The sequence below is a fragment of the Mustela erminea genome, chromosome 5 (assembly GCF_009829155.1).
Source record: "Mustela erminea isolate mMusErm1 chromosome 5, mMusErm1.Pri, whole genome shotgun sequence".
Classification (NCBI taxonomy): domain Eukaryota; kingdom Metazoa; phylum Chordata; class Mammalia; order Carnivora; family Mustelidae; genus Mustela; species Mustela erminea.
In genome coordinates, this window is record NC_045618.1 from 2898518 (window position 1) to 2922518 (window position 24001).

The 24001-nt window shown below is 44.3% G+C and overlaps 1 protein-coding gene across 2 annotated transcripts; it reads left to right on the forward strand.

The window, feature by feature from the left end:
- The first annotated feature begins 30 nt into the window (after positions 1 to 30).
- SAXO2 (stabilizer of axonemal microtubules 2) lies at positions 31 to 15723 on the forward strand. 2 transcript variants are annotated; one of them, XM_032341955.1, is made up of 4 exons: positions 31 to 211; positions 2650 to 2829; positions 8020 to 8222; positions 14702 to 15723. In XM_032341955.1, exons 1-4 carry the CDS (start codon positions 174 to 176, stop codon positions 15643 to 15645), a joined length of 1365 nt encoding a protein of 454 aa, XP_032197846.1. In that variant the 5' UTR covers positions 31 to 173; the 3' UTR covers positions 15646 to 15723. The 2 variants fall into 2 exon arrangements, 1 of the variants encoding a protein (XP_032197846.1); XR_004285549.1 differs by lacking the exons at positions 2650 to 2829; positions 8020 to 8222; positions 14702 to 15723 and adding an exon at positions 715 to 2228.
- The last annotated feature ends 8278 nt before the right edge of the window (positions 15724 to 24001 follow it).

Consider the following 24001-nt stretch of genomic DNA (forward strand, 5'->3'; position numbering starts at 1 on the left):
GGCGGGGCCGGCAGGCGCACGACCTCTGACCCGCGCGCGCCTCTGACGCGCCGGAAGCCGGCGCCGCGTCGGTCTCCCAGGCGCCCGCGGTTGCCCTGACGACCGCGGGAGCGTGGGCCGCGCGGAACCGGGTGTGCAGAGGGCCGGCGGGGCTGCAGCGGTGCGCCGTGAGCATGAGGAGCCGGTGTCTGTGTCAGATCTGCACCTGCGGGTAAGGAACGGCCAGCGCGGCGGCGGCCGGGGTGCGGGTGGCCGCAGCCTAGTCACCTAGGAGATGAAGCGACGCGGACGCCCGCTCCGCAGCCTCCGCCCGACCCTCGCACGGGCCCGGCTCCGGGGCCGAACCTCCCTTGCTCTGAGACCCCCGGCCGCGGGCCCGCGGGTCGGGCGGAGGCTGCGAGCGCCGGAGCGGCCGGTCCTCCGGCTGGCCGGGGGTGCGATCGGATCCCGGCGGGACAGCGGACGCTCCGGACATCTCGGGGGAAAGAGGGAGGAGGAGGAGGCAGGGCCGGTGCATGGGCTTTGAGCCCGTCGGTGCGTCCTTCCGCCTGCCGCTCTCCCCCCAGGCCCGACCGCGGCCGCGGCCGCTCCATGCTGGGCTCCCTTCGGGATCCGCCCGACCGAGAGGGGCGGGGCTGCGGCCTGAAACCCGGACTGCGCCGGTGGTCCCGCCTGACCACCTCCCTCCCGTGTAAACACGGTCTCCTCCCGCAGCCTCCCGGCTGGCCCAGGGACCGGTCACTGCTAAGTCCGCGCCAGGAGCGCGTGGGTGCCGCGGAACCGACGCCCGACCCCGGGACAGCGGGAAGTGAGTGCAGTGGTGTCCGCCCCGTCCGTCTCGTGTCTGTGAGGTCATTTAAGCGGATCAATCAAGATGTTCAAAGCCCGTAAAAAACTTAACCAGCCGACGCAGCCCCCAGAAAAACTAAAAAGGAGAGATCGTCAGAAAGCTTTTTCTTTTCTAGAGACTGGAAACGTTGGGCCAGGAGACTTTTGCTTTCCTTTATAAGCTTTTCAGTGTTTACTTGTTTTGTTATAAGGTGAACGTATGCCTTTGCTGGAAAATAAAACTAAGAACGACGAGAAATTCCAGAGCCTCGACTTGATCCTTTTAACTCCGTGCACCCCTAGCAGGACCTCCATGCATGACCTAATAAGCACCGTGTCCCTGGGCTTCCCAAGAGGTCAGGTGTGGTGCTAAGTCACTTCAGGACTTTCCCAAAGCCTCAGCTGCCAGCCAGCAATCCCAAATCTCTTGACCCCTCGGACTTGGAATTTTCCTGAAGAGCCCTGACACCGTGTTTTCACTTTCCTCTGCACCGCAGTTCTTCTGCTTGACCAGCACCCTCCAAGCAGAGCAGCTAATCTCTCGTTTGTTCTTCCTGAGGGTTCACTGAGCTCCGATATCCTCGCCAGCTCTGATTGCATCGGCACAGCATATGCATTTTCTTCGAATCCAGCCTCCCCTGGGCTTGTACTATTAGCCCTAGCACATAGCTCAGGTCCCCAAATGACATAGCGTGTGAGAAGCTGACCTCCTATTTCAGCATTGCTGGATGTTACTTTTCTGTTGTTCGCTTGGGTTTTTCTGTCTTGTTAAGAAGTTTTTCTTTTTCTTTTTCTTTTCTGAGTATGAAATGAATATACATGAGGCATGGTACGAAAATGCAAGGCAAAAAATGTACAATATAGTGAAAATCCCTCATAATCATAGTCCCCACCATAAATGTTCTTTAAGACTTGCTTTACAAGTCCTCGGAAAGGAAACAGAGAAACAGCATACCATCATACTATATTCTACAACCCACTTTTTCACTGTTTACAATTTCCGCATCTTGCAACGGCCGCACCTAATGGTCAACCCCATTCTCTGCAACCACTATTGCTGTCAGCTTTTATGATATATTGGTCAGGATTCTGCGTTATGGACAATATAATCTACTGCGGCCCAGCCCAGAAATAAAAGAACTTACTAAGGAGTTTGTGTGGCTCACAGAATTGTTGGAAGAACCAAAGAAACAGTTTCCAAAATAAACTTTTCAGGAAAAATTCCCCAAAATCTCACCTCAGAACTGGGCTGCCAAGGGAGCCACGGCCTCGGCCAACAACCAGGAAACTGCAGCCGAGCTGTAGGCCTCAGAACCACCCCTTACCGCCAAGGTCAGGGAGCTGCCGGTGGGTCAGGAAGGCACCGTGGAAACCTGAATGCGTCCTGACAACTAGGGCTCCAGCCTCTCTGCCCCACCTCCACAATGCTGCCAGCAGCCGGGCTGGGCTCTCCCCCTCTCCCTAGATAGCACTGAGTCGGAGTAGCAGGTGAACGTCCAACAGGAGAAAGCTAAATTGCATGGAACCTGCCGGCGGGGGCTCTGGGAGCCATGCATGTGAGCTTTTCAGCTTCTTAGTACAAGGAAACCCTCTAAATCTTCGTCAGAGGAAACCAGAGTCTCCACCACAAAGGATATAACATCATTTTTTCTTGTTTTGATAAATACCATTGCAGAATAAAGGTGTTTTGTGTTTGTTTTTTAGGAAAGCTGCTTTTAAATTTAGAGATTCTGTGTGTATTGAAGGTCTCTCTAAGATACAATTATCCTAAAATATTTGGGGAAGTCAGAATAATCTTTCAGTTTATTTATGTTTGCACAGGCGACATCACTGTCCACGTGGAGCCACAAGGATTTATGAAAATTCTGGCGTATCTTGCCCCACCACTGAATATTTGGAAAAATACCCTACGTATGGCAATGTTCCTCCACCTCAGAGTCTTAAACCCAAGCAAGAATTCCGAGCAGGCCGTGGTAAAATGGAAGGAATAACAACATTTAAGTAAATATTAAACTAACTGCTTTATCTATTTCTCTCCCAACTCTTCTGGTCTTAATAAAGTTTTTTAACTCTTTAAAGTGAACTATTAAGTTGATCGAAGTTGAACAAATTCAAGAAGCTAGTCGAGTTGCAACTCGAGAAAAAAGAAAGACAAAAATTAAGTTAGAATGACAGAAAGTAAGAAGGGAAAAGGGAAATGAAAAGTTTTATTGATTTTTTTTTAAACACTTAAAATCTCTTATATTGTTTCTGCTTTACACTGTCATCTCCAACTAGAGAAATACAGGAACCTCCTGTTTTTTCTGTCTCTGCTCGAGTTTTTACATCTCTAATCTGTTTCCTACACTTCAGCCTGCAGAGATGATCTTTTTGAAATGCAGTTCTACTCCGAATCACCTCCTTGCTTAAAATATTTCTACTTGCCCACTGTATTTAATATATACCAAAATCCCTTCATGGTTTGGTCCTTAATTGCTTTTCTAATTTATTTTCACTGTGCTCTTTAATGCTCACATCCCATAGGACATTTTTCTTTTCTTGAAAATATCAGGATTCCCTTGCCATGGAGCCTTCCAATATACTATGTTACTTACTTGTAAATTTCACCCCACTTAATGTCCATGTAATCTACAGATCTTAACTCAGTTTTCACTCCGAAAGCCTCTGACACACGTGTATCCAGTTCTCAGGCTGGGTAACAGTCCCCTGTGTAAGCCCTCAAAGCATCCTCCTCCTGTTCATCATGGATCCACTCCAGAGGCCCACGCAAGCAGGGACTGTGTCTGTTCTTCTCTTAGCTTTCTACTTCCAGAAACCTAATGCGATGCCTGCTAGCACATAGTAGGTACTCAATATTTATTCAGTGGATTATAGACCCAAAAAAATCCTTCTAAGCCTAAACTCCTCATTTGGACTTAGCTCTTTTTTTTTTTTTTAATTGTTTCATATGTTCATCAATGGGTTAATTTTTTTCCTAATTCTGTTAATGTGCACACCATATTCAAGGTCCAATCTTACATGTTAAGTACAAAAAGATCAATAAATAGAGATTTCTGCTTTCAAGGAATGCATACATCAGATTTCTATAATTGGGGGTTTACAATGCACTATAATAAATTTAATTTGCTGCATTACCTGTTTTCATATCATTTAGATGGAGCTTATTCTACTTGCATGAGCAAAGGTTGAAACCTTCCAACTTTTAGTCCGATACGTCTACCTTTCACAGTCCAGGCAGCTCTTGTAGTAACAGGGCCTCACTGATGGCTCGACTTCTGTAGGTGTGCGGCTCGCCCACAGACCTGAAAATCTTCCACAGCCCTCGGACTTGGTGTGCTCTAGAATCATCTGGAAGGGTTAAAATTGCAGATTCCAGGGTTCCACCTAAAACAGTCAATAGATAACGGAGTGGACCCCAGGAATCTGCATTTTTAACCAGCATCGCTGGCCATTCTGTCGCCGTCTCCCAGTGAAAAGGGTCAAGTACTAGTACTGACCGCTGGTGGGACTGCGTCCTGCCGTGGCTCGAGGACTTGTGGCAGTGGCACTTGGAAAACAAAACTGCAGATAAGTAAACAAGACACACTTGAAAGCAAATGAGATGAAGAAACTGAATAACTGAGAAGAGCAAATGGGCGTGGTTGCTCCTATTTCTTCTCTGAACTGTTCATTCTGCCTCCATGCCTTAATGGCTCAATGGAGATTTCACAATTTTTACTATTTTGCATTTAACTAGTTCTAAATATTGAAATTGGGAAAGTATAACGTGCCATATCTTTCTTTAAAAAGGTAATTGCCTTTCAATTCTGGGTTTGTCAGGTGACTTGTTCAGTACCCCTTCATAGTTTAAAAAAAAAACAACAAAAAACCCCAAAAGACAAAAAACAACCAACCAAACGAACAACACCAAAAGAAAGAAAAGGGTCTCCCAACTCCCAAAAAGTCCAATTATGCCAATAAAACTAAAATTTCCGTTTCTTAAATCATCATCTCTACACTGAGGAAAACATTGCATCTTTTCTTTGTATTTTGACCGGGGAACTGGCGGTATTTCCCAGAGCCTCACCCTGGGGGTCTAGAGCCCTTCCTTCACTCCCTCCTGTCCGCTGTGCTGGACCAGGCAGCAGGAAGCCGATGTATCTGCGCAGAGAATAAAGGGTCATCAGATGCTCTCCTAGACTAGAGGACGAGACTGTGCGAGGAGCAGATGTCTAGATGCACATTAGTACGTTCAGTGCAGTTCGAGGACCGCCAGAGTTGGCGGGGAGCCTGCCCTGGTAGGATGGCTATGGACGTGTCCTGTGTTTGGGGACACATCCGATGACCACGAGTGTATTTAGCCATTACCCTCCTCCACAGAAAGCTGCTTTGGGTGTGGCGGTACACTTCCTCACATTTGCTCTAACCAGGGAAACCAAGACTTAAGCTTTCTCTCTGTCCGCTCCCGGATTCTTCCACTCCGTGATTGCATTTTAGTCTCTGTTCCTCTAGCTGATATTCGGGAAGAACAAAGAACAACTCAGATGTCTTGAGAATAAGAGGTATGTGATTTCTACTATTTATCTCTTAAATAATACTTAGTAAGCGCCTGTTAAGTGTCGGGCACGGTGCTGAGCCCCGGGGATAGAGCGGTCAGGGGATCGGGGTGGCTGTGCTCCCGGGTGCTGCGGTCTAGTGAGGGGGGGCAACATGTCCCTCAAAATAAACACAAAATCGCTCCGGGGAGAAAATCCATGAAGGAGAGGCACGAGGTGACTTGAGAGGCGGAATAAAAGATTTGACTTTATCAGGGAAATGATCTTGATGAAGTCCCAAAAGTTCATGTTCGCTTTTGTTTCCTGTGCCTTTGGAGACATACCTTGAAAGAGGTTGCTGTGGCCGGTGCTGAAGAGGTTACCGCCTGCGTCCTCCTGTCGGACTCTGATGGGTTTATGCGTGGAATGCGTGGAATCCCGAAGGGTGTGAAGCTGCAGGAGTAGGAAAGGGAATCGCAGAAAGCAAGAGGAAGCGACCAGCCAAGGGGCCACGTGTGGTGGTTTCTGTGTCCTTAGAGCAGTAAGAGGCCACTGAAGGTTTCTTTTCCTGCTCGTTTGTCTGCCTGCCTGCTTGCTTGTGTTTTGAGCGGGTGGAGAAGGGGGTTAAGGAAGAGGCCAGGCCGCTCAGGCAAGGAAGGACTTGTCCGATTCGCATGTGAAAGGATCCCTTTGGGCACCAGATGAGGACAGACCGAAGCTGGAGTGGACGCAGGTAAATGAGTTTAGGAATTGTTGATTTGATTCGAATGAGCTATTGTGGGAGTTTGGACTGTCGTGGTCATGATGGAGAAAACGGTGAGATCTGCGAGGGATTTAGGAGGGGATTTAGGAGGGGAAGGTGATGGGAGTTGAGGAAGGGGCAGCTACGGGAGGGAGCCGTAGTGTGTGGGACGAGAGCGGGGTCCCTGCGGTGATGCCCTTCGCTACGATGGGCGCCAGCAAACGGACCAGGTCGGCTGGGGGCATGTGAGGTTCTGCAAGTGCGGGTAGGGAGCTCAGAGAAGGGTCCGAGCGGAGAGAGAAATTGGTGCATCATTTCTGTTTCGGGAGGGATGGAAGTTGTGGGAGTCGAGCTGTCTTGCGGGGCGGGGGGAGCACTGCAGGAGAAGAGGAAGGAGAACAGGCCCAAGTGCTGAGAAGCCCCCGGCCGTTCGTGGCCGAGGAGAGGGGGACGAAGCTGCATCAGAGACTCAGGAGAAACCAGCAGGGAGGCAGGAGGAGAGTCTCCTGGAGACAGGGAGTGGGCAGTAATGCCCATCGGGGAAGAGGACGACAGGCGTCCAAGGGACTCGGTCACGGAGAAGCCACTGTGGCCCGTCAGGCGGCGCTGGGCCCCGGCCGGCCATGGGTGGATGGGGCCGAGGAAGAGGAGCCAAGTCTAGAAAATCATCTCCTGAGAAGGAGAAGGGAGTCAGCGAGGCTTTTGGTTTTAGGAGCTGGGGGACGTAAATTGAAAAGAGTGATTAATACAAGGTGACTTAAACCGATGAAATGAGGGACATGCTCAGTAGAGCTCACCAGAAAAAACACAGTTTTGAAGACGTGTAGTCATAACAGCAGTAGCTGACATGTTGCCCTTACTGTGTACCAAGCTCTCGTACACATGTGCTCACGTGTGTAAGCGTCCGTAACACAGCCCCGTGAACTAGATGACACGATTGTCCTCGTTCACAGAAAGAAACGGGGGCCTGGCCAGCTTAACTGAGTTGCCCAAGGTCATGCATCCAGTGAACGACAGAGCCAGGATGTGGACCCAGGCCATCTGGTCACTCTGGGTCTGTACCCACCAGACAGCCCCAGTGTCTGTAGGACCATTTCCGCCACAGAATGTTCTAGCATGCCCATGGTGGCTGGACTGCACTATGGCTCTCATCCATGGCAAGGGCTTCTCGCGGGTCCGAAGATGAGTCGGAATCACATCCATATCATGAATGTGATTTACGACTGAAGGCCAAAGTTTAGACGTTAATAATTTATTTAATTGATTCTTTAATAATAAACAGGAAGATGACATGATTTCAGTAAGAGGAGAGCATGCCCAAAGAGCTTAGTTTTTAATTACGATGAATAAGGATTTTGACAAAGTAGACCCAGGGGATATATTTAAATTTTTTTCCTTAGACTCATTAGATCTTTCACCTAAGATTTCCTTCCATGTTAGGAAAAATCTAAGTTACATAAAGATGTTATTTATGTGGGCCCCAGGGTGGCTCAGTGGGTTAAGCCTCTGCCTCCAGCTCAGGTCATGATCCCAGGGTCCTGGGACTGAGCCCCACATCAGGCTCTCTGCTCAGCAGGGAGCCTGCTTCCCCCTCTCTCTGCCTGCCTCTCTGCCTACTTGTGATCTCTCTGTCAAATAAATAAATAAAATCTTTAAAAAATAAAGATGTTATGTATGTAAGATCCAATCAGCTGAAGATCCACATTCTAATGATGTTTGAAAACTGTGATTTTTGACATATTTCTTAAGACGTTAGTCACTAGACAGGGCATAAAGGAATTAAATGACTTCTCTTCAGTAGTTTAACAACTATCACCATTTTAATATCTTCTTGGACTTTTCAACTGAAATAAACCTTGAAAATTTCAATACTACTTTGGGATAATTAGAAATAAAAGAACCCGTGAGGCTATGTTTCAAACTTATATATTTCAGATCGGATTATCGTCCTTATGAGATAGTCAAACAGCCTCGCCACGTGCCAGAAGAATACAAACCAAAGCAGGGGGAGATTGATCTTGGCACCACCTACAAACGGGACTTTAATTCTTACGAAGTGCAGCCTGTGGCCATAGTCCGGCCTCTGGAGAGACAACGAGTTAAACAAGGAAAGGTGGACACTGTCCCAACCTATAAAGGTAACTTGCCATTTCGAAAGTGAAAGAGCCCAAAAAACTAAGGCTCACTTCCATCCAATGTCCAATCCTAATTTGGGGTGTTGCCAAACTTCGCTCTCATGGCTTAGGAACACTTTTTTTGTTTTGGTCAACATAGTATAGCGAAAAAAAGACCATTCGCCTGATTGAGACCTCAAAGACCTGGATTTCTATCCAAATTTAGCCACATAATTCATTTTCACTACCTAAAAACATACACAGTTGACCCACAAACAATGTGGTTTGATCTGCGTATGTGTATACTCTTTTCGATAAATGTATTTCCTCTTCCTTATGATTTTCATAACCTTTTCTTTTCTCTAGCTTACTTCACTATAAGAATACAGCATACCATACGTTTAACATACAAAATATATGTTGACCGCTATGCTACTGTTGAAGTGTCTAGCCAACAGCAGGCCAGTGGTAGTTTTGGGGAGTCAAAGTTCTGCACAGAATTTTGACTATACAGGGGAACAGGGCCCCTAACCCCTGTGTTTTTCAAAGGGTCACCCGTAAACACAAAGGATGCCATTGCACAAGCATTATGTCACATCACGCCACATTGATTTGGCACTGTTCCTTTCTCTCCGTTCCAGAACAACTTGGAACTCTACTGAGTGTACTGGAGTCTTACAGAAGGTCAAATAAATAGCAACCGTCTTAACCATTTAAGTTCTGAGCCAACTGATACAGCAAAAGTGTTAGCAGTCAGAGAGCCAAATACTCCCTTTATAGTGATAAAGACTAGGGTGAAGGATAAAGCAGGTGCTTCCCGATACTGAACTGGGAATAAAAGAGGCTTATCCACCTGGTAACAATGTTGGGCCACCACTTAGCAGACCGGCTTCTCTAAGATTTCCAGCATGGAAGAAGCGTGCGAACACCTTCTCCCTGTCGGCAGCTGACTCGGAAGAGCCAGGGGTTGGACAATGTATGGCTAGTTTCTTTCCAAAAATCAACCTGATTTTAAAATACCCTATTGCTCTTGGAGAGTGGGACCTTTTTTTTAAAAAAAAGGTATCTTATTAGTACCTACTATTTTTTGTTAGCAATGTAATTGCATACTTAAGTGTGTATCCTTTTCATTATGTGACACAGCTGAGTGGTATGTCCTCATATAAAGCCCTTTTATAAAATTGATGTCACCCACAATAAAAGCAGTGGTTTATGGTTTAAATAGACAGCAGCTGAACTCGTATGTATTCTTCAAATATCACCCTTACCAGTTCAATGGGTAAGTAAACGCATGTTTACCAATTCGCTATGATCTAGAAGTAGGGTGGTTGGGAAACTTGTGCTTTCATCTTTCTGGCTGTGGGCACATAAGATGCTACACAAGGAGCAAAGTTTTAAGACAATGTATACGGTCAACAAATATATTCTTATAATGCAATTTAGCATAAGACAATTACAGGTCTGTATCTCCTGGTATGCAGAGGAGGTCAGATACTGCTGTAATAACTTGACATAAAATAACAACTTGACATAAAGTTGTTTGGTGAAAACAACTGGTATTTTAACAACCACAGTAGGAATTTCTTTTCTTTTTTGTCCTACAAAATCTATCAAAAAATATCAGTAATATTGTCCTGATGCTGTGACAATTACACATCACACACACATTCTAGCTTCTCACTACCTGGGTTTCCTGTAGATTTCCCATATTTCCACCCCCATAATCCAGCGTTCCTGGGGTCCCTCTGGCTTTCTCGCTTCTGACCTTTCCTAGTGAGGAAATATTTCTAGGTATGGAAGCATGAGATGAGGGGCCAAGGTAGTACTCTTTCTCTGTGATGATCTAGGTTTTGTAGATAACTATTTAAGGACAGGTCGGTAACTGGTGAGAACTCACGATGAGAAGAGACTCTAACTACCGAGAATCAGACAACAGAGGAAAGACAGAGGGGGTATGGTAAAGAGACAGGAAGAGGAAACCCTGTAGGGCTCTGGTGAGAAGGTAGCTTCTAGATTGTGGAGACGCAGTTCTATGAGACAGGTTAATCTTAGACAGAAACCTATCTGCTCCCAGCAGCCTCAGGCTAGAAAGTCATTTATACTGAAATGTAGATGGTGAGAACAGACCAGCACTGGAGTTGGTAAATGTTTTAAGGGATACTCTGCTCTGTGCTAGGCACTGTAGGGAATACAGAGATCTGAACTGTACGTGGTTATTAACAGATACTTTATGGTTGAGGAAAAGAAGCGATAGTAGCATAACAAATTAACCATAGCAGCAATAAATAAATGTGTTATCACTAGGGAGGAGGATAATTCACTAGAAAGTTAATGGAACAAGTCATGTTTCAAAAATTTAGACTGAACAAGATTCAGGCCAGCCTGACCAGTAAGTATTGATCTATAGGAGAGGGAGAGACAACACAAAAACTAGGACGAAGTGAGCAAAAATGCACAGAGCCAGAAAAATAAAGGGGTTCTTCTGTAAACAGAGGATTTCAGGAACTAAGAGATTGGGATATAATTCTATAAATGCAGGTAGAGATCAGACTGTGAAGCACTGATTACCAGACTGAAGTGCTTAGCATTTTTCTCATAGCTGCTAAAAATGCTTGAGTTCCATTTCCAGGGAGGATATATTAAATAGCAGAAAGCCATTATTTCCACTGCAATAGCTAAAAATATGTATAATTTTTTAAAGTGTATGAAATCTCTTTAATGGCATTAGACAGCTGTGGAAGCAAAGAAACTTGCCAAGACGGCAAGCTACGATAGCCAGCTGTTTACTTCTCCAGAACACTGGTCACACCAGGGCCTTGGTGGAAAACTGAGTGTGGCAGAAGCAGAAAGACTCTGCTGGGTAAAGGGAAATGAGTGGAGCACGTGATATGTGGACTGGCATGACACATTGGAACCTATCAGTCCTCCAGGTGTATAGCGGGTCTTCCTTGTAGGATGTTTGCTGAGCGTGTAGGGGGTATGATGCCCTAGGAGACTGGGCCAGAAGGATCCCACAGCTGTACTTGGGAGTAAGTGCTTAGAAGAGAAATTCCCACAGAATGAGGGCTCTACCACAAACACACCACAACTTTTGTCCTTTCAACCAAAGGAAGATTATGTCTAACTAAAAGTGCCCCTGAATACCAGCCTAGCTCAACACCTGATTGGATCAGGGTGACCTAAATCGGATAAATACAAAGATAAAAAAACAGATAAATACAAAGAATACCACACTTAGGCAACTTTCATCAAAATTCAAAAACCAAGTGAAGGTGAATTCTCAAAAGCAGTAAGAGAAAAACTATGCATTAATTATGAAAAGAAAAATTAGAAATATACCTAACTTTTCATCTAAAGCCATGGAAGCCCAAAGATAATGCAATGACATATTTAAAGTGTTGAAAGGGTAAAAACAAAACAAATTAAAAACCTAGAACTTTAAACCAACAAATCCCAGAATTTTATGTCTAGTGAAAATATCCTTCAAAAAATAAAATAAAAATGTTTCCAGGAACAAACAAACAAACAAAAACCCCAGAGAATTTGTTATTAACCAACCATACTACAAAAAGTAGTAAAGGAAGTTCTTCAGGTTGAAGGAAGATGATTCCAGAGGGCAGCATGAAATCCAGGAAGTAATGAAACACGCAGAAGGAGTAACTTTATAGGAACATATAAAAGAATATTGACTTCTTAGAGTCACAAGAATAATTATATATTTTTACATAAATACAGAAGTAAATATAATAGCACAGAAGGCAGGAGGGTGTAAATGGAATTACACCATTGAAAGTTTCTTACACTGCTCTAAAAGTGGTAAAAATACCAATTTAAATTCAAGTAGGCCAAAAAGATACCCTAATAAGTCAAAAATGCATTTTTATTCTAATTATAATGCTAACAGAGGAAATGGAATAATAAAAATACCCTTTATCCAAAAGAAGGCAGAAAATAAGAGGTGAGGGAACAAAGAACATTTGAGAAAGAAGCAAATAGCAATATAGTCAACTTAAACTCATCTAGATCATTCATTATATTAAATGTAAATGCAATAAAAATTTCACTTAGAACTCCAAGATTGATAATTCATTTGGAGTATACCAAGTGTCACTTTGCCTCTTGAAATAGAGATACCTAGTAGGAAGATATGTATGGGGAGTTGGTGTTCAAAAGGAAGTCTGGAATGGAGATTCAACCTTTGGAAGCCATCAGCTTACAGGTAGTATTAAAACCATGGGGATTGTTGGATGAGATATAGATTGAGAAAGAAATCCCCAGGATGGAGCCCCCTGGATTGGTGCTGTAAGATGTCACAGGGAACAGGTTCCAAATACCAAGGAAGAGAACTACATGTGCAACTCAAGACTTTTGTCTTCAAAGAGGAACCTCGAACAGCTCATTATATAAGAATGGGGATGGAGGTCTGCATACAGACATTCATGGTGAGCAAACACATTCAGACACCTCATGGGCTTAAAGCGGTTCAGATGAGAGCAAACTACTACATCATGACATACTTTAGATTCATCTCCTACTTTCACCTGTTTCCATATTTTCAAATTTGGGTTCACAAGAACAAGAATGGCTTACCCAGCTCATCTCTTCTTGCCAGGCTGTTTTGTCTGTCTCTACTGGCCTGAAGATTGTCTGCTCTTGGTCCACACATCCACTCTCATATGAACATCAGTAAGTTGATGAGGTAGAGGTGGTAACCATTTGCTCCACAACTTGGTCATTGGGGCAGAAATGTCTGTGAGTGAGGGATTTTTCTCTCCAAAGGAGAGAGCAAATCCACATAAAAAGCATTTGAGTTTTGGCCTTTCCAATAGACATTACATAGACTTTAGTTTAGATTCTAAAACATCTTGTATAACCTCTGTCTTTTATGAATTAACCTTTGGTGTACATCTTTTTTTTTTAATGTTTTTTTTTAATTTTTTATTTTTTATAAACATATATTTTTATCCCCAGGGGTACAGGTCTGTGAATCACCAGGTTTACACACTTCACAGCACTCACCAAAGCACATACCCTCCCCAATGTCCATAATCCCACCCCCTTTCTCCCAACCCACCCTCCCCCCAGCAACCCTCAGTTTGTTTTGTGAGATTAAGAGTCACTTATGGTTTGTCTCCCTCCCAATTCCATCTTGTTTCATTGATTCTTCTTCTACCCACTTAAGCCCCCATGTTGCATCACCACTTCCTCATATCAGGGAGATCATATGATAGTTGTCTTTCTCTGCTTGACTTATTTCACTAAGCATGATACGCTCTAGTTCCATCCATGTTGTCGCAAATGGCAAGATTTTATTTCTTTTGGTGTACATCTTTTTGGGTGAAGTCAATTCCACAGTATTTCTTAGCTTTCTACCTTTCTCATCTAGAAATAAAAAAACTAATAACCTTTGGTTGAAATATAAGTACTTCAGTTTTCCATCCATGGTCTATGTATGCCACAAGAAGCAGAATTAAAGTATTTAACCCTAAATCTTAGACTTAGCTCTAGTATTCACTTCTAAATTCTACATACAAGTTCTGGTATGTTTAAAAGCACTCAGTTCAGGCCTCTGGCCTCTATATAGCCCTCTGTCTTTTGATGATACCTTGAAGTCCATTTTCTGAAAAGCTGAAGTTGAAGGCAATGATTTTTCTGGGATAGTACAAGTTATTCTGTAAGTTTGCTCAGGGAGTCTGGTAGGCTTTCCTACAGTATAATGGGTTTAAATTTTCTTTCATTTGAGGAGCCCCTCCAAGGCAAAGAATAATATCCCCATCACTTTTGCCCACACATCAGGGCCTTTGATTTTATGTTAATCAGTAGATTTTATGGTTTCTTTTCTTTTTTTATTTATTTTTTATTTTCTTAATCTCTTTTCAGTGTACCAGAATTCATTGTTTATGCACCACACCCAGTGCTCCATGCAACACATGCCCTCCATAATACCCACCACCAGGCTCACCCAACTTCCCACTTCCCCCTTCAAAACCCTCAGATTGTTTTTTAGAGTCCATAGTCTCTCATGGTTCATCTCCCCTTCCAATTTCCCTCAACTCCCTTCTCCTCTCTATCTCCCCACGCCCTCTGTGTTATTTCTTATGCTCCACAAATAAGTGGTTTCTTTTCACTTCATGTGTTATGGTGAAAATCCCAACCAGTTCCTGGAAAATGCAACCATAATCTCCTACACTCTGTCTTTACCCAAAACACAGGCTTTCAAAAACCATCAGCAATCCAAGCTCGGATGTTCCATTCCCTTGTTGTGTATTCAGGTAAATCTAGAAGTAGAAATTGTATGCACTAATGTGGGGAGATAGGAAGAGGAAGGTGGATATGAAGAAAACACAAATCAGGGGAATCTGAGCAACGTCAGACTTGATTAGTGTTCAGATTTCTGAAGGAAATGGAAGGATGTTTGGCAATGAGGGAAGTGAGTCATGATTTTTAGAAGATGGTTGCTTTATGCAGTATTTTAAATGCTCTTTTTTTTTTTTATTTTCAAGATGATTATAGAGCTTGGGACATTCAGAAAATTGACCCTTATAAACCAGAACAAGCTTACCACCCCCCCACCGTGAAATTTGGAAATTCAACCACATTTCAGGATGACTATACTCCTCAGGAGATAAAGCCCAGGCAAAGCTTTAAACCCAGCCCCGTGGTCAAACGTTCTACAGTCCCTTTTAATGGTGATACAAGTCATCGCCTTGACTACGTACCTTATCAGCTAGAACTCAAGTTTGAAAGGCCAAAAGAAGTGTACAAGCCAACCAGTCAACCCTTTGAGGATCTCACAACTCACCGATATGACTTTCAGGGTCTTCCTGGCGAAACTGCGAAAATCTGCAGACCTCCATACACCAGAGTGACCCAAAATGCTCATTTTGAAGGAAGCACGGAATTCCACGAAAGCTTCCAACCATGGGAAATCCCACCACCCGAAGTCAAGAAACCACAGGAGTATGTCCCGCCTGCAGGTACCATGCAGCTAAACAGCACAAGCCATCTCGACTATGTTCCCTATCAGACCAAACGTGTTAGTCTCATCAGGCCAGTTTCTCAGAGAAAATTTAACAATGTCCCTTTTCAAGGAAAAAGCACCACAAAGGAAGATTTTCCAGCCTGGGAATGCTGTCGTCAAGGTCTTATTAAGCAGCAGCAGCAGATTTCCAACCCATCTGGAAGATTCGATGGTTGGAGCACTTTCAGGTCTCACTATGTGCCCCACGAGCTGATTCGGACCGAGAGCTGCAAACCCGCACATGCTCTGTTTCAGAGTTCTGCTCCGTTCGACGACACCACCATGTACTCTACAGAGTACACACCGAAGAAACAGGAAGTCTGCCCTGCTAGCTATCCTTCTCCTCCAGGCTATATCTTTGAAAATACAAATTCTCAAGGTCATAAATTCTTCCGCAAGGTCACGCCCATAGTGGAGGCCTTCTAATCATCAAATCATGTTTAAAAGGAAGCTAACAGATGCTGGTTTTCTAAGGGAAAAGCCAGAGTTGTGTTTTTTGTTTTTTGTTTTTGTTTTTGTTTTTGTTTTTTTTAGAGGGGAGGGGAAGAGGAAGAGAGAGAATCTTATGCAGGCTCCAAGCCCAGCACAGAGCTGACATGGGGCTCGATCTCACAATCCTGAGATCATGACCTGAGCTGAAATTGAGAATTGGATGCTTGACCGACGGGGCCACCTACACGACCCAAAGCCAATTTTATATAGTCAAAATAATTTATGGGAGAGCTAAAACAAATCATTTTTAAATCTTTCAAAATGAATTTGCAAAATTATAAGAAATAAGAACCTTAAAATCCATTTTGTATTGCTCTTTTACCAAGATTGTCCTTTAATATGCTATTCTGAAAGTTGAATCATGGACATTCCCAAATGAACTACTTTAATCCCCAACCTACTATTTGGTTGCTTGCCTCCGTCTATTATCATGTTCCCATACATTTTTAATTATGGTGACTACACAGTTACTCACATACAGTTTTCATGTATCAAGGACAGCAGGACTGTCTGGCCCACCTCTGAAAATGACGCACGGATTCCTCATCCAAGACAGTGGTCTTCATGTCCTCGGACTTCAGGGCATCTACACAGTCCACTATGGTTGGTGGTGCTAGGGCGGTCACACTGCCCCTCACCATGTTCAAGTTCATAAGAGGAACTGTGGTGCAACCAGCAAGGGGTCTGAGGGCTGGGAGTCAAGGCTCTGAGTTGGGGTCCCGATGACATCACCCTGGCCAATGACTCATGTCTTTGAGCCCCAGTATCTCCACTCTTAAAAGGACATCTGCTCTGCTTAGTTCACAAATACTGCGTTTTGAGCATCAGATCGTACGATTCATTGTAACCCAAAAGCAAAAGTGCTAAGGAAATGTCAGGCATTCACACTAAGTCCCTTAATCTCGTTTTGTACCTGTTTTCTCCATTTTCAGAGTAAGGTAACTAACCTACTCACTACTCATTTTCTGGCCTGAGGCAAGGATTGTAAAATGACCGAATTTGCTCTGAGCTTAGGAGTAGTTTGATTCCGGAAGAGTCTTGTCCTCTCCAGCCCCACAAGCGCCGGCGAGCTCGTTCCAGAGAATGGAGAGCTTGGATGCGGAGAACATGGTTTGAAAGACAATACTTACGGGAAGGAAAAAGGTATTTTGTTAGAGTAGTTTTAGAAATGACCGACAGCAGTGAAGAGTCTTCTGGATAACCTTGGGTAAGGGCGTACCTAATGGCCATGCCCCGAGTCAGGGTTCAGAAGCAGGGGCAGGCTCCGGGTGGGGCAAAGTTACGTCCTTCTTCTCCAGTGTGAGCTAAGTGCTAAGAAGGGAGGGGAGAAATGATCCCAGTAAGTGAGCCAGGAAGAACAGGCTGCATTTATGAACGCTGAGAATGTCCTAATGAATCACATTCCTATTGTTTCTTTTTCTTTGATAAATGATTGTATGATGGGAGAGTATGATTTAGTGTAGCACAAAATTTGATCTTCTGTAGCTTTAAAGTTGTCTCAAACAACATGCTCACTTGAGAATAAGTGCACCAATATTTGGCTAAAACATTTTTAATATTTGAAAGTAGCTTGTTTTTATTAACATTTGTATCTATTAGTGAAAATTATGATATGTAGAATTCTTTATCTAGGCAACATTAATAAAGCATCAATAAAATGAATGAATTTTCATGAAATCATTTCTGAACCAAATTTTCTCTGGAAAAGGGAGCTTTTTAAATAAAGTCTTATCTAGGTTAACCTTATAACTACTCTTGCATTTTCCATAGAAAACATGATTATAGACTCAAAATGAAACAGTAGGGAGTATGGTAACACTCTCAACCTGGCCCATTTTCTGAGCTAGACATTCAACTTCCTCTGCAATCTGATGGGAGTGGTCTACCCCCTGGACAAAGGTTACCCCTTAGTAAGATACATCCTGGGATTTCCCAAGGCAATGTGACTTGAGCTGAGGACACAAAGATGAATAATGGTGTGTCCCTATAATCTAACACTCAATGTAACAGATGGGAATAAGAGATTGGAACAGGGGGTACATGGGCAACTTAGCCTGGGAGTTCGGGAAAAGCTCCCTTAAGGAGAGGACAACTGAGCTGATCTTTGATCTGTAATGACATCTTCTTCTATAGACTAGCATACGTGACCTTGCACAAATTATTTTCCTCTCTGAACCCATTTCTTCATCTACAAAACTGACTTCAAAGGATGTGTACCTGGAATATTTAAAGAATATAAAACTCAAGAACAGGAAAAAAACGGGTCAAAGATCTAAACAGATACTTCACCAGACTATCTATAGATGGTGTATTAGTTTGCTAAGACTACAAGGACAAAGTACCCCAGACTTGGGCAGGGGTCGGGGTGGGGGTGCTTAGGCAACAGACATTCACGGTATCATAGTTCTGGAGGCTGGAAGCCCAAGGTCACGGTGTCAGCCGAGTTGGCTTCTTCAGAGGGCTGCATCGGAGAACCTGTTCTGTTCGTCTCTTCTAGCTTCTGGAGTTTGGCCAGCGATCTCATGTTGCCCAGCTTATAAATGTCTGCCTTCATCTTCACATGGCATTCTCCCTGTGTCCAAGCACCCGTCTCCAAATCTCCCCGTTTAATAACAATACCAGTCGTCCTGGAATTCACAGACATGCGACTTACCCTAATGTCACCTACCCCAGGGATCCTATCCTAACTGGATCCTCTGCAAAGACCTTGTTTCCAAATAAGGTCATATTCTGGGAGTTAGAAGCTTTTTGAGGAGGGGAACACAATTCAACCCACAAGAAATGTCACATAAGCAGGTGAAAGGTAGTATCATCAGTCATTAGGGAAATTCAACTTATTCTTTTTTTTTTTTAAGATTTTATTTATTTATTTGATAGAGAGAGATTACAAGTAGGCAGAGAGGTAGGCAGAGAGAGAGAGGAGGAAGCAGGCTCCATGCTGAGCAGAGAGCCCGATGCGGGACTCGATCCCAGGACCCTGAGATCATGACCTGAGCCGAAGGCAGCGGCTTAACCCACTGAGCCACCCAGGCGCCCGGGAAATTCAACTTAAAACTACAATGAGATATCATGACATACATATCCAGGGCTAAAAAGATAACACACACACACACACACACACACACACACACACACACACACACACCCCAGGCATTTTGGAACATCTTTTGACAGTTTATAAAGGTAAACATACACGTACATATCACAGGGTCACAGAGAAGCAGGACGTGGGAATTTCAGGGGGTGATAGAAGTGTTTGGTAGGAAACTGTGTGGGTAAGCAACTCTCTGAACTCGTAGAAACTAAGAACTGCAAACCACAGAGTCGGTCTTACTGCCCGTTACATCACAGACCCGGCTCCCCAGGATGCGAGGAGAACCCGGGAAGGAATGCAGACCGTGGGCGGGTGACTCCAGGTGTCCTAGAAGCAAGTCACCTGAGCACACAGAAGAGGGCGGGAGGAGAGAGGATTACCTAAGAGATACTGAGATAGAGCGCGCCGACTGAACACTCTAAAGCTATGCTAAAAAGGCTCCCACACCAACACTGCAGTCCGGCTGCTAAACTGTCCTCCCGTCACAGGGTTACGGGAAACCGAGAAGAAGACTGTAATCATGAGAGCCAGGCTTCCCACGGTCACAGAAAGAAACTACAAAGAAGAAAAAGGCACTTGGTGACTAACATAACAAAAAATACTGATTAAAAAAAAATACCATCTCTGTTTACCCACACGTACTGAGAATTTGAGTAGCAAACGCTTCTCAGCAAAATATTGACCTTTGATGGGGCCTTCTCAAAAATCTTCCCTGGAAATCTTCAACCTCCTTGCTAACTTGATAATGGTCACCTTGAGCTGTCCTTACATGAAAGCCTTTAAAAGACTTGAGCTTAAAAAAAGAAAAAAAAAAAAAGAAAGAAAGAGAAAGAAAGAAAGAAAGAAAGAGAAAGAAAGAAAGAAAGAAAGAAAGAAAGAAAGAAAGAAAGAAAGAAAGAAAGAAAGGCATCAACTGTAGTAATGACCGTATGGCATTAACTAACACCCGACCCGACATCTCAGGATGAACTCACAGATGCAGAAATAAACAGATGCCTCTGTGTGTGTGTGTGTGTGTGTGTGTGTGTGTGTGCGCGCGCGCATGTTTACACGGGCTAGTATGGATGTGCAACCTAAGAAACCTCCCAGTGGGCAAAGCTGGAATGACCTGAGCAACAAAATGATGACAGTTGGCATTTTTACTCAAAGTTACTTTGTTTGAGTTAAAATCCAAACTGTTGTTTAATATATATATACATATATATATATGTATATATATATATATTTAGGGAGAGAGAGAGAGAGATTGATTTAGATATATATAGATCTATCTCCTGGAGTCCGTACTCATGTAAATAAATACATAAATGGGAGAGAAGACACAACTCTTCCTTACAGGATTCCGTTAGTAAAGGAACGAAGAAAAGAAACTCACCCCTGGAACATCATCACGATAATTACTGGAGGCACAACCTATAAGATGCTATAAAACTAGGGGGAAAAACTTTAAGGAGGAACAGAGTATTTGCACAGTCTCTAGGTATTGTCTCCAAAATACAAATATATTAATTACAAAGAGGGAAACCGTGACCTAGTAGAGAAGAAACCCGGCAGGAGCCACCTTAACCAAGGACCAAGGTAAACATGACCAGTAAAGGACATGTCAACAGCATGTCTCTCTGATGCCGCACCGGGAGAGGCGCAACAGTGCGTTATAGCTGCCTCCAATCCTGAGAAAATACCAGATCACCTCCCACAGAGGGGCACTCAGCACCATCCCTGGCCAGTGTCATGGTCACAATTCCCATGGTCGTGAGAGACGAGAAAACGGGAGCACCACGGTTTGGAGCCTTAAAGAGGCACAGCATTGCGGGATGGTGGATCAGAACCCAGGGCAGAACAGAGGACAACAGTGGGAAAATGGTGAAATCCCATTAAAGTTTGCAATTAATAGAGTTATACCAATGTCGATTTCTTGGAGTGGTTTTTAAAGTTTTTATTTAAATTCCAGTCAGTTCGCATGCGGCATAACATCAGTTTCAGGTGTGCCATGTGGTGACTCATCACCTCCATCAGACCCCAGCTCCTTCGCCCCCCATCGCCCATTTCCCCCAACCACCCCTCCTCTCTGGTCACCAGCAATGTGTTCTCTAGTGAAGAGTCTATTTCTGGGCCTGCCTCCCACTCTCCATATTTTTCAGTCCTTTGCTCATTTGTTTCTTAAGTTCCACACATGAGTGAGATCATATGGGATTTGGCTTTCTCTGACTGACATTTCGCTTCGCATAATACTCTCTAGCTGCATCCATGTTATCGCAAGTGGCGGGATGTCATTCTTTTTGATGACTGAGTAATATTCCGTTGTCTATATAAGCCACAGCTTCTTTATCCATTCATCACCTCACAGACTCTTGGGCTATTTCCAGAATTCGGCTCTTATAGACACTGATGCTATAATCATTGGGGTGCATGTGCCCCTTCGAATGAGTATTTCTGTATTTGGGGGGTAAATACCTAATAGTACATTTGCTGGATCATAGGGTAGCTCTAATTTTAACTTTCTGAGGAAACTCTGTACTGTTTTCCACGGTGGCCGCACCAGTTGATTCCCACCAAGAGTGCCAGAGGATTCCCCTTTCTCCTCATCCTCACCAATATTTACTGTATCTTGTGTTGTTATTTTAGCCATTTTGACAGGTGCAAGGTGACATCTCATTGTGGTTTTGATTTGCGTTTTCCCCATGATAAGTAATGTTGAGCATCTTTTCATGTGTCTGTTGGCCATCTGGATGTCTTCTCAGGAGAAATATCCATTCATTTCTTCTGACCGTTTTGTAACCACATTATTCTTTTTCGGGGTGTTGAGTTTTTATAAGTTCTTTACATATTTCGGATACTAACCCTTTATCAGATATGTCATGTGCAAATATCTTCTCCTATTCTACAGGTTGCCTTTTAGTCTTGTGGATTATTTCCTTCACTGTACAAAAGCTTTTTATTTGGATCAAGTCCCATTAATTTATTGTTGCTTTTGTTTCCCTTACCTCAGGAGACATACCTAGAAAGAAGTTGCTGTGACCAACATCCAAGAAGTTGCTGTGACCAACATCCAAGAAGTTGCTGTGACCAACATCCAGGAAGTTACTGCTTGTGTTCCCTTCTAGGATTTTAATAGTTTCAAGTGTCTTATATAGGTCTTTTATCCATTTGAATTTGTTTTTGTATGTGGGGCAAGAAAGTTTCTTTCTTCTGCACGTGGCTGTCCAGTGTTCCCAGAACTGTTTGTTGAAGAGATTGTCTTTTCCCCCACTGGAGAGGCTTTCCTGCTTTTGTTAGTTGATCATACAGTTGTCGGCCCATTTCTGGGTTTTCTGTTCTGTTTCATTGATCTGTGTGTCTATTTCTGTGCCAGGCCCAATTTCTTAGTTTCAATCAGTATATTTGTTTGTGTACAACATTGACATTAAGGGAAGTTAGACGCAGGATGCACCAGAATTCCCTGCAGTGCTTTTGTAACCATTCCATACATCTTAGTCACCTTAATATAAAAAGTTTAGGGCGCCTGGGTGGCTCAGTGGGTTAAGCCACTGCCTTCGGCTCGGGTCATGATCTCAGGGTCCCGGGATCGAGTCCCACATCGGGGACTCAGTGGGGAGCCTGCTTCCTCCTCTCTCTCTGCCTGCCTCTCTGTCTACTTGTGATCTCTGTCTGTCAAATAAATAAATAAAAATCTTTAAATAAATAAATAAATAAATAAAAAAGTTTAAAAAAAATAGTTTGGTTTGTTCTGCCAGGCTCATTAGTTTTGCCTTTTCAACTCCAGCCATCCACCAGTCTATCAGCAAGTTTGCTTATGATTTCAGAGGTCATTCTACACCCCTGACAACACGTGTGATGCCAGGGACCTGCTGATGCCCCTGCCTCGGCAAGGCTCCAGGTTCAGCAGAGACCCGTGGCGTGGGGTCCGGAGCTCGACGAGGGGAACCATCCTGAATTGAGGAACCACGCGGGATCCCTGGTGTGATGAAAGCTTTCCGCTCTTTGCACTTGGGAAGGCTTGTCAGGGCCGGTTGCAAACTTCTCCCGTCCTTGGCTGGTTACAAAGAAAAGCCCAACAGTGGTCTCTCCTTATGTTTTCCTAGCATGACTTTTTTCACCCTTTTCCTAGTTGATATGTAAGAAATAACGTTCTGGGGGGGTATTGACTTCATCACATTGTACAGGAGAGGACCCAAGCCTTCCAGCAGCGCTTGGACTGCGGCATCTGGATTTCTCCGTATTCTTGGACGGTCACTGAGGATCACGAAGTAGTTCCGAAAGCCAAGAAAACAGTGAGGCATTCCCAGGGGAGTTTCTCGGAGTCGGGAAGGACATGCCTCACATTTCCTCCCCTGCCTTGTAATGCTCTCCACTCCTTGTAACCCACGGACACGGCCTCAGTTTGAGAGAGAGAGAGAGAGAGAGAGAGAAAACGAAGGGAAGAAAAGAAGAGAAAAGTGAAGAGAAAGGAGGGAGGGGAGAGAAAGAAAGAAAGAAAAAGAAAAGAAACGGAGGGAGGGAGGGAGGGGGAGGGGAGGGAAGACAAACCTACCCTTCTAGACATCGGGCATTCCAACCGCTTATCTCCCACGTAGCTCGGCCTCCTGAGGTTAATAGAGTCTCACAAGTTACCTAACAATGATTGATTTTTCTTCAACAAATAACCTCAGAAACCCCAAGGCCCGAGGCGAAGGGAGGGGCATCTCAAGTTCAACAACGTGGATCCTGTCTATAAAGACTCCCCGCCCATCCCGAAGCGCTCTACACTCGGCTGGGGCACGGAGGAAGCGCTGCCACAACGTCTTCAGGCGCAGACACCTCACGTCAGTCCCTGAACCCCTCAACGTGGCCAAAAATAAGAGGGTATGACACCTCCTGCGCTCCCACTGCCACCCACTTCTGCACTGTCTCAGCGGTCAATGAGGGCTTGTTTCCAGCCCTTCTGCCCTCGACATCAACGACAGTCCATAGGGCGTACATGATTGGGATAAGGGACTCAGAGGGAACTTCTGTGTGATCGGTCCTGAATCTTGTCACCCACACTTCACAGGACAGCCCAGAGCAGGGGGCCCATCAGGTCTGCTCCTGGACCCCCGAGGAGGCAGCCAAGGTGACAACGGTCAAGGCTTCCGGAAACAACACAAATAAGCCGCCCACATGTATAAGGATTCCACTGCATAATCAAAGTAGATTTATTTCTGAATTACATAAGGAGTC